General features: G+C 49.1%; 1 protein-coding gene across 1 annotated transcript in view; it reads left to right on the forward strand.

Moving 5' to 3' along the window:
* The window catches only part of lama4 (laminin, alpha 4), a 42,089-nt gene that overhangs the window by 7,153 nt on the left and 19,359 nt on the right, over window positions 1-15,577 (forward strand). The window contains exons 2-11 of the mRNA XM_056427998.1: window positions 6,208-6,309; window positions 8,576-8,703; window positions 8,805-8,885; window positions 12,057-12,271; window positions 12,706-12,806; window positions 13,587-13,767; window positions 14,186-14,269; window positions 14,371-14,522; window positions 14,797-14,907; window positions 15,266-15,377. Coding sequence (XP_056283973.1) covers window positions 6,208-6,309; window positions 8,576-8,703; window positions 8,805-8,885; window positions 12,057-12,271; window positions 12,706-12,806; window positions 13,587-13,767; window positions 14,186-14,269; window positions 14,371-14,522; window positions 14,797-14,907; window positions 15,266-15,377 — 1,267 coding nt within the window. The remainder of the gene's footprint in view (window positions 1-6,207; window positions 6,310-8,575; window positions 8,704-8,804; window positions 8,886-12,056; window positions 12,272-12,705; window positions 12,807-13,586; window positions 13,768-14,185; window positions 14,270-14,370; window positions 14,523-14,796; window positions 14,908-15,265; window positions 15,378-15,577) is intronic.

The raw sequence follows: 15,577 nt of genomic DNA on the forward strand, positions 1-15,577 counted from the left end.
TGCCGCCCGGTCTACATAGCACCCGACCCCGATGATTGTCCCTGCGGGTGGTGGGTCCACAGGGTTGCTGCTCGATGTTGTTTCTTCGGGCTGAGCCTGACCCGGCCCCATAGGCGAAGACCCGGCCACCAGACGCTTGCCGGCGAGCTCCCCTCCTGGGTCTGGCTCCGGGAGGTGCCCCGTTTCCCTTGTCCGGCGAGGTAGCTGAAGCTCGAAGTGCTGCTTTTCATCAGGGTTTGAACCGCTCTTAGTCTGGGCTCTCTCCGAGACCTGTTTGCCTTGGGAGACCCTACCAGGGGCTAATGCCCCGGACAACATAGCTCCCGGGATCACTGAGCCTCTCAAACTCCTCCACCACGTTAAGGTGGCGATTCATAAAAAGATAAAACATAAAAAGCCTCAAAAGATGTAATTCATGTCTCACTCACTGAACCTATGACACATAAAGCTGCTCTACAAGTCAGAGTCTTGAGGAGCAGCTTTTATACACAAACTATAAATAAATTAAACAAGGGTAATTAAAAAAGATTCACATATTCAACATTAACTTTTCTTCTGACTATATTATAAATACTGAAAAACATGAAGCAGCACTCACTTCAACCTTAGTGACTGATTTAGGAATTCAAAATAGGGGAACTGGGGATGTTTGTTAATACAAAGTCAATGTGGTCACACACGCACACACGCGCGTCTGGATGTCCGCCGGGCGCGTGAATGACACGACGCGAAAAATGCGCCTCATTCGGGCTGATTTTTTAAACTCAGGCGGTAAAAGTAGGTGAGACTGTTGAAATGCTCCGCGTGACGTCATTGACGTCATACTGTTGAATCAGAACCTACAGAGGATATTGATCGTCTGGAAGCGGCCGTCATCCAGACGCAGTTCCTGGAGAAGCTGCGTGCGGCTACGGATAATATAATATGTACTATTTTTATTATTAACCCAGACTCGAGGGCTTGATGGTCCGACGTGTGTAGGACTTTCTCAACAGAACAAAGAGTGTGTATTTCTTCCGTGGTGGACGGTGGTAACGAACTGTTATATGCCACGATAAAGCCCCCCTCCGGCGCTTCTAGCGAGTGAAAACGTGACAAATAGTCCGGCGACTGAACTCACGCGAGTACATTTAGTAAAGCAACGCAAGGGTTCGCCTCTCCTCTGGCGTGAACCAGTGGCGTCCCTAGGCTAAAAAACCCGGGGCTAAAGCCCCGGATGTTTTTTAATTAGCCCCGAATGTTAATTTCAAAACAAACAAAAAAGATTTGGCACACAAGTGGTTAACACCTCCAGGTCGCACGTGTCAGTCATTCAAAAAAACAGAGTCAGACTGGGCAGGGCGAAGTAACAGCAAGCTGCTGTCTGAGGAGAGTGTCTCTAAAAAAAATTTTCGCTGCTCTTTCTTCTGCTTACTTCTTCTGGGCTAAAGCCCAGCGCCGCCGCTCCATAACGGCGTATCGCTCTCTGCGAGTCGCGCGACACACAGGTACAAACACTCTCAAAACTCTCTCAAAAACCCCAAAATACCACATCCGATACCATTAGTTAATTTATTTAGAAATTTTAGAACTGTTTTTAATTTTATTTTAATTTAATTTGTTGTTTATCCCTGTATCCATACTTCCTTACCTCACTAGGCGTTAGCCTCAGCTTCATACTGACTGACAGATGTGAAATTGATATACATTTTCTCATCTATATTTTTTTTGAAAATGTAAAAAAGGGCTCTATTCCCCAAAAGTGTTGGAATTCTCTGGAACATTCCAAAAATCAAAAGAACAGAAGAAAACATCAACAACAAGCTGGAGAATGTTCTTGCACAAGCTGCTGGGTTGTATATCTGAGATGCATACCTCTCAAGTTAGAGGACTCTGGTCTAAATAGTTCATGTCCTGCCTCAAGACCATCTGTAGTGACTCCCCTGACCTTAACCCACTGCCCTGTGCTCCAGCAGCTGTTTTACCCATTACAGACGGTCACACAGCATATAGTCTTGAAGCCATTCAAAACACTTTAAAGTGGCTTTACAAATGGTAAGTAGCTCGGGATCTTTTCCCATAAACTTGTGTTTTGGACTACCATATGAGGCCAAAACTTGTAGCTTTTTTTCCCTGAGAGCACCGAACCCGTTTGCATAATCAGTTGCCTTTTTCTAAAGGAGGTGTTTACACGGAAGGTTGACACATTGCATGTTTACGTGGTAGTGATGTATGGGTCTGCTATCAGCGCATGTGAACTATGTGTCAGAGGGAAAGCCATGGGAAGGGGGCCGCTGGAAGAATAAGTGCTGCTGTTCACGGGTTGTTTTGCATTAGCTGACTACATAAGCCTGTCCTTGTCTGACAGTTCATCTGTGAATAAATCAAAGGAAAAATGTGAATCATAAGTAGCCATACAGTACTCTTGGTCTGTGGAATGTTCCGGCTTGTGGCTATCCTGGATGCAGCCGACCAACTGAGTGGAAATAAAAAGGTCAAACGATGGAATTCTTACAGACTACTATTGTCCTCCTCATTGAATGCTCTTCCGTTGGGGCTGACCTGTCAGCTGTCCAGGGTGAGATCATTCATCGGACTTGTGGAACCCTTCCTCTGAGCCTACCTGGAGGACAAAGACATAGGAGTCTTCCGTTGGAGTCGAGACTGGAGACAAAAGACATAGGTCTCTTCTGCTGGAGTCGAGGACCGGAGGACAAAGACATCCTGTCTTACAAGGAGTAGACAGACAGCAGACATCCTCCATAGAGTCGAGACCCTGGCTCGGGGGCATAGGAGTATTCCCATTTTGAGTATGTGTCTTTTTCCATACATACCCAAAGGTATTCTACCGTGAGCTACTATAGGACCTGCCATTATTGTACTCCTGTGTTACTGTTCCCCTTCTCACCTATCCCACTCCACACCCAACAGGAGGACCAGCAGCTGGTCATAGGAGCCCTCTGTAACTCTCAGTCAGCCAACCGCAAGCCCGTATTGATCTCTGGCTTTGCTGTGGAGCAGTCGCTTGACTTCCTGGCTCTCACTGAGACCTGGATCACAGTAGACAACACGTCTACCCGGCTGCTCTCCTCTGCCTTCTCCTTTAGCCACACACCCAGACCCTCTGGTCGGGTGGAGGTACAGGTTTACTCATCTCACCCACATGGTGTTTCTGTCCCTACCCGCTTCACTCTTCATCCCACTGACTTTTGAGTTTCATGCGGTGACCGTTACTCATCCGTCCAACTTCACATTGTTGTTCTCACCGTCCCCTGGTTCTTTGGGAGATTTCTTGACGAGCTAGACGTCCTCCTATCGAACTTCATGAACACGGCCCCCTTCATCCTTCTGGGTGACTTTAACATCCAGACAGAGAAGTCATGTGATCTCTTACTCTTATTGTCTTCCTTTAACCTCTCACTCAGTCCCTCCCCTCCTACTCACAAAGCCGGCAACCACCTTGACTACATTTTCACAAGAAACTGCTCTACCTCTAACCTCACTGTGACTCCTCTCCATGTCTCTGACCACTTCTTCATCTCTTACTCTCTCGCTCTCTGGTACTGACAACCCATATCTACAGACTCTGCACCTGTACGCCGCGCCGAACATTCGCACCCTCTGTCCCTCCTCTCTTGCCTCCTCTGTCCTATCTGCTCTCCCCTCAACTGACTGCTTCTCACTCATGCATCCTAACTCTGCCGCAGACACTCTCCTCTCTTCCCTGTCTTCATCTCTTGATTCTCTTTGTCCTTTTAAGACACCGGTTGAAATCCTCTCCGCTCCGTGGTTGTCGGACTCGGTGCCTTGAGAGAGCCACCCCCTGCGGAAAATGGAAGAAAATGGCGAATCAAGCGGAAGACTTGCTCTTCTATCAATCTCTCTCCTCCTTCTCTTCCTCTATCTCTGTAGCCAAAAGCTCGTTCTACCTGACCAAAATTCAGTCTTCCTTCTAACCCCAAAAACTCTTCTCTATCTTTTCCAACCTCCTTGATCCCCTGTCCCCTCCTTCCACCCTTTTGCCGAGCCACTTTGTCGACTACTTTACAAACAAGATAGATGACATCCGCCTCCTTTACAAATCCATCTTCTATCACCTCACCAACACTAACTTCTTCATCCCCTCTCTTTCTCTTTCACCCTTGTCTCCCAATCAAGTTCTTAGCTTGGTGACCTCCGCCCGACCGACCACCTGCGCCCTTGACCCCGTCCGTCTCCCATTCTCCAGGCTATTGCTCCTGACCTTCTGACCTTCCTCACCCATCTTATTAACAGCTCCTCTCAACTGGCTGTTTCCTAACTCTCTGAAGGAGGCGAGTCAACCCTCTCCTGAAGAAACCCACGCTCGACCGTCTGAAGTCAGCAACTACAGACGGTCTCTCTTCTTCCTTTTCTCTCCAAACTCTGGAGCGAGCTATCTTGAGCCAAGTGTCCCTATCTCCACAGTAACAACCTTCTTGACCCTCACCAGTCTGGATTCAAGGCGGCCACTCGACAGAGAGCCCTCCTTGCTGTCTCTGAGCAGCTTCACACTGCTAGAGCAGCCTCTCTCCTCTGTCCTTATCCTTCTCGACCTTTCTGCAGCATTTGACACCGTGAACCACCAGATCCTGATCTCTTCTCTTCAGGACCTGGGGATCTCAGGCACTGCACTCGCTCTTTTCTCTTCCTACCTTAAAGACCGCACCTCACGGGAAACTTGGAGAGGATCTGTGTCTGATCCTTGTCCTCTCACTACTGGGGTTCCTCAAGGCTCCGTCCTGGGTCCCTCCTCTTCTCTCTGTACACAAATTCTCTCGGCTCTGTCATTCGTTGGCATGGCTTCTCCTACCATAGCTATGCTGATGACACCCAACTGATCTTCGTCGTTCCACCATCCGAAACACGGGTGGCGTGAATCTCTGCCTGTCTGACTGACATCTCTCAGTGGATGTCTGCTCACCACCTGAAGATCAACCCTGACAAGACTGAGCTACTATTCCTTCCAGGAAAGGCTCCCCACCCACGACCTGACTATCACCTTCAACAGCTCTGTGTTGGCCCCTACCGGACTGCCAGGAACCTCGGGGTGACACTCGACAGTCAACTCTCCCTGACGGCCAACATCGCTGCGACGCGTTCCTGTAGGTACATGCTGCACAACATCAGGAGAATACGTCCTCTTCTTACTCAGAAGGCGACACAGGCTCTGGTCATTTCACGCCTCGACTACTGCAACTCCCTCCTGGCTGGTCTACCTGCTAAGGCCATCCGACCCTGCAGCTCATCCAGAATGCAGCAGCTCGACTGGTCTTCAGCCTCCCGAAATTCACCACCACTCCGCTCCTCCGCTCTCTCCACTGGTTACCGTGGCTGCTCGCATCCGCTTCAAAACACTGGTCCTGGCGTACCGTGCTCTAGACGGATCGGGCCCCGTCTACATCCGGGATATGGTCACACCGTACACCGCACGTTAGCTCCGCTCGGCAACAGCCAATCGACTTGTGCCTCCTGCACCTCGAGCTAATCACTGAAATCCAGACTGTTTGCTGTCCTGGCTCCTCAGTGGTGGAACGAGCTCCCCACTGACATCAGGACAGCAGAAAGTCTCTACATCTTCCGTCGGAGACTGAAAACACACCTTTTCCGACTATATCTGGATTAAAACACAGATTAGCACTTCAGTGGCACTTAGATAGCACTTACTTATGGTACTTTTGTAGTTCGACTATGTTGAGGAAATGTTACTTCCTGTATTCTTGTTGTTCTTAGTTTGTACTCTAGGTTGAAATGCACTTATTGTAAGTCGCTTTGGATAAAAGCGTCTGCTAAATGACATGTAATGTAATGTAAAAGTTCAAAAGCAAAAAACAAACTTTAACGTCATCTTTAACATTAAGTGGTTTCAAATGATAGATGCTCAGGTGTATTAGCGGTGTTAGTGCAGCACCCGTTGTCAACGCCCCGGTTCAGATTGTTTGGAATGCTGCGTTGTTGCATGTTGCACTAAATTAGTTTCTAAAAATAAAATTGCAAAACAAATGCATCGATACACATACATACAAGTGAGTTAAAGAGCGAAGTCTGTCTCTTTATCGCCTTGCAACCACTGGTTTGGTGACACCCAATTCCCACCACCAGTATTACCTCCTTTGGAAGAAAGATAGTAACTGAACAGACGCTTATATGAAAGAAAATCTTTGAGATTATTACTTCATTACTGAGAATTGTTTTCTGTTCCCGCTGCAGGTGTGTGGAAAGAGACTTTTCCTGAGTGAGCAAAACATCTGCTTGCCATGTAACTGCAAGGGCCACGCGGACTACTGCGAAGACATCACTGGCATTTGTATAGTAAGTTCCCCCCCTCGTTGATTCTCTCCACATCAGACTGAACAAATCACTGACCGTGTTTACATGCACTCGAATAACTGGCTTAGTCGGACTGAAATCGAATTATCCGTTTCATGTAAACACCTTTGTTCGACTATGTGCGGTCCGACTACGATCCGATTAACACCCCTGGATAACTCGAACCGATCCGGTTGATAATTCGACTATCGCGGCATGTAACGGTGAATTGGATTAGGAACTGGACTTTGCGTCTTTGCGCATGCTTGAGATCCCGCCGCCCTCCTCCCTCCCTCCCATGTCGTGACCCGGAAGTCGAAAGAGACGATAAGTTGTCACTGCCGGGAGCCTGGCCGGCAGAAAACAAACAAACAACGCTATGGAGAACACAAGACCCACCACACATTTCTGGACCGAAGAGCAGACAGAATTTATGCATAATCTATTGATAGATAGATAGATATATACTTTATTAATCCCCAAGGGGAAATTTGTCGAGCCAGTAGCAGCAACACACAAGAATAAAAAATAAAAAAAATTATTTAAAAAAATAAATAAATAAAAAAAAACACAAATATAAGAAGGGTTAGGGTGATCTGGCAAGAGGTGAACTGTTGTAGAGCCTCATAGCCGTCGGCAGGAATGTTCTCCTGTATCTGTCCTTGTGGCAGCGGAGCGTGAGGAGACGTTTGGAGAAAGTACTCCTCTGTCCCTGTAGGAGGTGGTGGAGAGGGTGGTCCGGGTTGTCCAATATGGACACCAGTTTCTTCAACGTCCTCCTCTCCACCACCTGTTCCAGGTGCTCCAGCTGGCAGCCGATGATGGAGCCAGCCTTCCTAACCAGTTTGTTAAGGCGGCTGGTGTCACCGGCTCGATGCTGCTCCCCAGCAGACAATGGCAAAGTGCAGCACACTGGCCACAACCGACTGGTAGAATAACTCCAGCATCTTGCTGCACACGTTGAAGGATCAAGCTTTCTCAGGACAAAGAGTCGACTCATCCCCTTCTTGTACACAGCGTTGATGTTGGCCTTCCAGTTCAGTCGGCTGTCGATGGAGACGCCCAGGTACTTGTACTCCTCCACCATGTCCACGTCCACTCCCAGGACACTCAGAGGTGTAGGAGCTGTCGCCTTCCTCCTGAAGTCCACCACCATCTCTCTGGTCTTGGCCACGTTCAGCCGCAGGTGGTTCGCATCGGCCCACTTTACAAAGTCACTCACCACTGCCCTGTACTCCTCCTCCCGTCCATCCCTAATACACCCGACCACTGCAGAATCATCAGAGTACTTCTGCAGATGGCATGACTCCGTGTTGTACTGGAAGTCACTGGTGTACAGGGTGAAGAGGAAGGAGACAGAACAGTTCCTGTGGGGCTCAACATCACTGACCACCGTTCCAGACAGCACACGCCCATTCTGACAAACTGTGGTCTGCCTGTGAGGTAGTCAGTGATCCAGGAGATGGTGGACGCGTCCACACGGCCACCGCAGCTTCTCACTCAGCAGCAGTGGCTGGATGGTGTTAAATGCACTGGAGAAGTCAAAGAAAGTGACTCTCACAGAGACACCGGTTCCATCCAGGTGCGACTGAGCTCGTTGCAGCAGGTAGATGATGGCGTCGTCCACTCCCACATGAGGCTGGTAAGCAAATTGCAGAGGGTCCAGCGACGATTTCACCTGCGGCCGGAGGTGGGCCAAGACCAGCCTCTCCAGCACCTTCATCACATGGGAGGTGAGGGCGACCGGTCGGTAGTCGTTGAGGCCAGATGGTGTTGACTTCTTGGGGACAGGGACCAGGCACGACGTCTTCCACAGCACCGGGACTTCCCCCAGCCTCAGGCTGAGGTTGAAGAGGCGCTGCAGGACACCAGACAGCTGGGTGGCGCAGGTCTTTAGGACCCTGGGGCTGATGCCATCAGGACCTTCAGCTCTGCGCTGGTGTAGTTTCTCCAGGAGTTGAAGGAGTTGAACATACTAAAGTTCATGGTTCTTTCTCGAAATGTTGATGTTGTTGTTGTTGGTTGTTGTTGGTAGTGGTGAAGAGGTCAAGCGGAAATGGCTGTATCACCACGAGTTGTAATGAAAACAGCGCCACCTATCTTATCGGATATGACATGCTTTCGGCCAATGATTCGAATTACTCACTGCCATGTATATTGGGATAATAGCAGATCCCCCAAAAGATAGCATAGTCCGACTACAGCGAGATTCGATTATACCATCATGTAAACGCACTGACTTACTGCTTCTAATAATCCTCCCTTTCAGAACTGCAGGGAACACAGTACAGGTGACTTCTGTGAAATGTGTGAAGATGGCTACATGCTGGCTCGCAGCCTGGAAGGACGCCACTCCTGCCGACCATGCGCCTGCCCCCTCTCCGTCCCCTCCAACAAGTAAGCCGGTCTGTTTTTTTTGTTTCTGCATCCCCAAGACTGTGCGCCGGCAGGCGGTGGGTAATCTCTGAAAATACTTTTACCCCTTTGTTTCCATTCAGCTTTGCAGCACGCTGTGACAAAGGAAGTGGACTTCTGCGGTGCAAGTGCCAAGAGGGCTACGCCGGACAAATCTGTGAGAGGTCAGTGCTGACTAGGGATGGGTATCGTTTTTTGTGTTTTTTTCGATACCGGTGCTGAACCGGTACTTTTAAAACGATACTGGTGCCTAAACGGTGCCTGAACCGAAACTTTAAAAAAAGAAGAGCATGACGACATTAAAAACCTCTTCGGTCATATTCCCTGTAAAAGCCGTTCTCATGGCCGCACTGACAAGAAAGGGATATCAGACCGTCGCGCTCGTAGCTAGCTTAAACTTGTTTATAATGGCAAATGTATTCTTTGTTGGAGTACTTTTATGAATGCAAGACTTGCAATCAACGTTACGGTACTTGTCGTGGGGAGTCCGGGTTGTCGCAGCGAGAGAGGACCCAAATGCCGACAGTACTGTACAAACTATTATTTATTTCCAACAATCACAGACCAGACCAGAACAGGACAACAAACACGCGGACCAAACAGTACGAAGCCACACTGGGAATGAGACGAACAGGGTTTACATACACAGGCAAGGTGAGAGGATTGGACAACGAGACACAGGTGAACACAATGAGGGCGGGGCCAGCAATCACACAGAAGGAAACAATCAGGACCAGGGCAGACAATCACAGGGAGACAGACGACACAAGGACTTCAAAACAAGACACAAAACGAGACACAAACTCCAGATCATGACAGTACCCCCCCCTCAAGGGACGAATTCCAGACGGCCAAGCGTTCCACAAGGGTGGGTGGAGGGGAGCCGGAGGAGGGTCCAAGGCTGCAGAAGCAGTCCGGGGGGCGGGCCGCAGGACGATCACCAGGCCGAGGGGCGCGCTCTGGAGGGCGGGCCGGAGGACAAGAGCGGGGAGCTAGGGGACCGGGCTCAGGAGAGGAAGTCACAGGGGTACCGGGGTCTGGGGATGGGGGCTCTGTGGGACCAGGAGACGAGACATGGGGAACCGGGGCTGGACGGGTCACGGGGAACCGGGGATGGACGGGATGGAACATGGGGAACTGTGACTGACCGGGACGGAGGCGGGATGGGGAGAACCGGGGCCGGTCGGAACGGAGGCGCAATACCGGGGACTGGAACATCGGGGGCTGGAGCCGGAACACCGGGGACTGGAACCGGAACATCGTGGACTGGAACCTCGGGGTCTGGAGCCTGTGACGGAACACCGGGGACTGGAACCAGAACATCGTGGACTGGAGCCGGTGACGGAACACCGGGGACTGGAACCAGAACATCGTGGACTGGAACCGGAACATCGGGGGCTGGAACCGGCGTTATTGACTCCAGGGCCCGGAGGGACTCCCACATCTCCTCCAGAAGAACATGAGCGTCAACTGGCCAGGCAGGAACCGTGCAGCAGAAACTGAAGGCTGGGTCCATTATTGGTGGCTTCGTTCTGTCATGATGAGTCCAGGTTGTCGCAGCAAGAGAGGACCCAAACGCCGACATTACTGCACAAAACAATCTTTACTCCAAGAAACCAGAACAGGACGACAAACACGCTGACCAAACAGTACGAAGCCACCCTGGGAATGAGACGAACAGGGTTTACATACACAGGCAAGGTGAGAGGATTGGACAACGGGGAACGAGACACAGGTGGACACAATGAGGGCGGGGCCAGCAATCACATAGAAGGAAACAATCAGGACCAGGGCAGACAATCACAGGGAGACAGACGACACAAGGACTTCAAAACAAGACACAAAACGAGACACAAACTCCAGATCATGACAGTACTAATCGGAGTTAAGGCTGCTCTTGTCATCATCGGTCTCCATGTTTTCAGGAGGACCGGTCTCTCCATCGCGCCCAGCCTGACGCTGATGTGCTCGGCACGGGCTCACGCAGTCTTACACGGCGCATGCCTTCCTTTAAAAGTTAAATGATAGGCTATCGTAACTGTTACTGTATCGGGTCTGTTATTAGGGAGGAATGTGTGATTGGGGAGGAGTCTGTTATTAGGGAGGAGTGTGTGATTGGGGAGGGGTCTGTTATTAGGGAGGAATGTGTGATGGGGGAGGAGTCTGTTATTATGGAGGACTGTGTGATGGGGGAGGAGTCAGTTATTGGGGAGGAGTGTGTAATGGGGGAGGAGTGTGTTATTAGGGAGGACTGTGTGATGGGGGAGGAGTGTGTTATTAGGGAGGGGTCTGTGATGGGGGAGGAGTGTGTTATTGGGGAGGAGTGTGTGATGGGGGAGGGGTCTGTTATTAGGGAGGAGTGTGTGATGGGGGAGGAGTGTGTTATTGGGGAGGGATCTGTTATTAGGGAGGAGTGTGTTATTGGGGAGGAGTCTGTTATTAGGGAGGAGTGTGTTATTGGGGAGGAGTCTGATATTAGGGAGGAGTTTGCAATGGGGGAAGAGTGTGTTATTAGTGAGGAGTGTGTGATTGGGGAGGAGTGTGTTATTGGGGAGGGGTCTGTGACGGGGGAGGAGTTTGTTATTGGGGAGGATTGTGTGATGGGGAGGGCTCTGTTATTGGTAAAAGGGGTCTGTGCCCATGCCGGTGTTAAATGATAGGCTATCGTAACCTGCTGGCAGGGCGGAGTCACCAGAGAAGTTCAAAATATTTTTTTTTTTCAATTTCAATCGGCTCAGGTACCGAAAGGAAGCATCGAAATGTGCGTTGCATTTCGGTCCGGTCGTCACCGGTCGTATAGGAAAAACGTTTTTTGGTATCCAACACTACTGCTGATAAGGCTTTTCAACAACCTTGTGAAGTTATATAAATCAAATGTCTGTGGACATTCAATTCAGTTTATTTTATTAGCCCATTATCACAAATTACAAATTTAACTCAGAGGGCTTTACAATCTGTACACATACGACATTCCTGTCCCAGGACCTCACATCGGATCAGGAAAAGCTCCCAAAGAATATTTTTAAAAATGTCACTCCCTTCAGGAGAGCAACAGAGGAGGATCCCTCTCCAGGATGGACAGGTGCAATAGATGTCATGTGTACAGATGAACAGCCTTACAGAGTCACATGAACACATTAAATGATTATGACAGAATGTATGAATAATTCATCGTATGCATGGACCACAATCCAGACCTCCACAATCCATGTAACAGAATGAAGTTCAATGAAAATCCTGGGATCTTGGGATGCACCAAAAATCAAAGGGAGTGTAGAAAGGTGGATTTATTATGACCCTGACCATCATTGTGGCTCACCTGCTGTCTCATCCAGGTGTGCTCCAGGCTTCCACGGCAACCCAATGGCGATTGGTAATTCCTGTAAGCGATGCGACTGCAACAGCAACTCCGACCCAAACCTAATCTTCAATGAGTGCCACAACGTGACGGGGCACTGCCAGCACTGCTGGGGAAACACCAGCGGCGCCAACTGCGAGAGGTGTGCCCACGGTTTCTACGGCGACGCCATCAGTGCCAAGGACTGCCGAGGTGGGACTCGTTCGTCCAAGATATGTTTGATCCACCCTTGACAGAACTTTTGTTCAAGTACAAGTCTCTACTCGTGATGTTAAGGGGAGCTTACGTTAAAAAGTTCTGCTTCAGTGAAGGTATTGCAGTTGCTTACTGTTCTATGAAAGCTGAGCAACTGCTGGCATGTAGTGTCACAACGTGTTGGAATATGAATACGTTTCAAATTATTTACCCGTATATTTACTTTTCTTCTCTGTTCTATCAATATTTTTCCATTTCATGTACTTTGTTTTGTGTGTGCGTGCCATCCTGAAGCCAAGGTGAACATTTAGAATCAAGGATTAACCTTTGCCTTTATGGAAGCCAAGTCCAAAAATAACCCCTTTCCGCCGTGCGCGTGACATCCTCTGACCTCTAACGTCATCGGTGAATGTGCTCTGTATCTGTCGCAGAGTGCGAGTGCAATGAATGTGGCACCTCTTCGTGCGACGACAGGAAAGGAGTGTGCCACTGCAAGCCGGGTGTCACCGGACGACTCTGTGACCAATGTGAGGTGAGAGGAACCGCAGGACTCTGGTCGTTGTTTGCACTGTTCGCGCTGTTATAGGACCGTTAGCTTCTTGCTGCTGGCTCAGCCGTCGCCATGTTGAGACTTGTGTGAAGTCAACCCCTGTAGTTTCAGTTGAAACGAAGGTGCCCAAGTTGAACTCTCATTTTAAAGAGCATGAAATGAAACTAGTCAAAATGTCAGTTGACATGTGGTGGGTGAAAGAAGTGAAGTGTCCGTTATAGCCGAAGCAATACAATGTGTTGAACTTTCAACTGAGGTGAAGGCACTTGGGGTAGAGGGTTTTGCTCCTTGTCCACTAACAGCTGATGCTGATATTTGGAAGAGAAGATGGAGTAGGCTGATATCCTACCTCAAATTTGATTCTGGATCCTCACCGTATATTTGGGCGTGCACCCACTTTCCCTGTCCAATGAGGGATTATTAACCAACATGTCCAGGTGTGCGCTCGATTGACGTCCGTCTCCAAATAGAATGGTTTCAATAATTTGGCCTCATGGTTTGTGACAACCTGTCTGATTGTGAGAGTGCCCGTATCCGCTTGTTGTCGCAGTATTACTGTGATCTCAGATCTCAGCGGTTACTTTAGCGAGAAGGATTTTTGCATATGTTGTTGCATAACTAATGATGGCATACCAAAATAAGACCCCAGCTGTCCTAGAACGGAATCATCCTTTCATTTATGCCGCGACAGCATTGCTTTCAAATGAACATGAACAGCCAGGTAGCGGAATCTAATTGTGTTTTTTCACTTGTGTAATCTAGGAGGGCTACTTTGGTTTCTCCAGCTGTCAGGGCTGCCGGAGGTGTGAATGTGGGCCGGCTTCCATTCGCTCCACCTGCCATCCCCTCACCCACAGCTGTCCCTGCCGCCCGGGGGCCGGAGGTCGTTACTGCGAGCGCTGCCTCCCAGGCTACTGGGACTACAGCCGCGCCGGCTGCCAGAGTAAGTCATCCGCCCGTCATGCAGCATGTCAAATGTGTTCTGGCTCTCGTTAATAAAAACCTTCAATGTAGATAACACTTTTCCCAGTGGAAACGGCTGCTCATGTTCCCACGACCGTCGTAGTGCGCATGATGTCAGAGCAGCACCTGCCAAGAGCGGCGACCCAGTGGCCGGAGCTAGATGACATCACCATGCAGCCCGAATCTATACACACACACACACACACAAACAGCTGCCAACACAATCCCACACAAGAGACCCCACAAAACAGATGCGCAGGCCTCGAGCCAAACTACTATCTGAGGGTCTTTACATACTGTATGCTTAATAACTGCACAAACGGTTTCCAGCTGATCGGCAACGGATTTACGCTCTATGACAAATTGCATCTGTTTTTGTTGTTGTTTATTTCACACAGAGTGTGACTGTGAGAGTGGCCACTGTGATATGCATACAGGAGAGTGCCTGCTCGAGGCTGCAACTGTCAACCTGTGCAACATCAGTAAGTGGATCGCAGAGACTCCATTGAGGACACATTGTTTGAAGTTATAGCATAATTGCAACTCTGCTGGAATGCTGGAATGCATTTGCTTTTGGTTTTAGGTTGTGATGAGTGCATTTGGCATCTGATCGGGGACTTGCGGGTATCCAATAAGACGCTGGACCAGCTGAAGGTCGGAGTGCTGAACATCTCCACTGGCGCTGCTGCCAACGACCGGCTGAAATTCTACAACTACACTGCTCAACAGCTGCAGGTACGGACACATATGCGAGAACAAATGCAGATGTAAATGCAAGAGGAATACAACATGCAATATAAGAGAACGATTAATATGTGTTGTATGAAAACGGGGGAAAGGTAAGAATTATCACCCACTATTTAAGCTCATTGTTTTGGTTTAATGGCCCAATGACTAGCTAGTGGAGCTATACACAATCATTCCGGGAACTTTCCTTTTCCTTTACATGTACTTCACACTACAAATGAGGCGGCCCGATAAATGAATTAATAATCTGATTTGCTCCCAGACTCAGTTACAAGGCTGGAGAAATGGGTCCTCTTTGATGAAGGCCCAGACTGTGGAGCTGGAGAAGGCCACGGACACCGTGGCGGTGGACATCCAACAGCTGGGAGAATCGGTCAGCAAAGCCATCATCTCGCATTTAAATCACTTCCATCATTTAAGGGGAAGTTCATGGTATTAACCATCTATTCAGGGGGGGGGGGGCAGTCCGACCCTTGCTCCTATAATAAGTACATAGTAAACATTGTTGCCAATATATGTTATTTCGATGTGCATCAGATAAACTATTGTACTATTCTCAGAATTCCATTAAAGTTGCTTCAAACAGTTTTTCCTCATATCCATGCCTTTCTATACAGTATGCTAATCAGATCCGATGCAACTATCACTGTAACGAAAGATCTTTAGAAAAGCAAGTGATTTCACCTGCTCATAGATGTGTCATTGATTTGTTTTTGTTGGTGGTTTTCCAGGAGAGTGTGTTGAAGACTCTGGGGAACCAGCTGGATAACGACACGCTGGAGACCCTCACTCTGGCTGAGCAGCTCAGCACCAACCTCACCGATCTCAACCTAAGCATTGAAGGTACCAAACGCCGCTGTGGATTTTGCAATTCCACTTTTGCTAGTTAAATAGCGCAATCCTGGGGGCGAAGTAAGACGCAAGTGTCTCTTGATGACTCATAGCTGGGTTTTGTGTGTAACGTGAACTAAACCAGTCAGAGTGTCATCTTCCATTCCCTTTTGAAGCAAAGTGTGTGTGTTTGGCCCATCGCTCTTTAGATG

This window comes from Pseudoliparis swirei, chromosome 12 (genome assembly GCF_029220125.1).
Source record: "Pseudoliparis swirei isolate HS2019 ecotype Mariana Trench chromosome 12, NWPU_hadal_v1, whole genome shotgun sequence".
Classification (NCBI taxonomy): domain Eukaryota; kingdom Metazoa; phylum Chordata; class Actinopteri; order Perciformes; family Liparidae; genus Pseudoliparis; species Pseudoliparis swirei.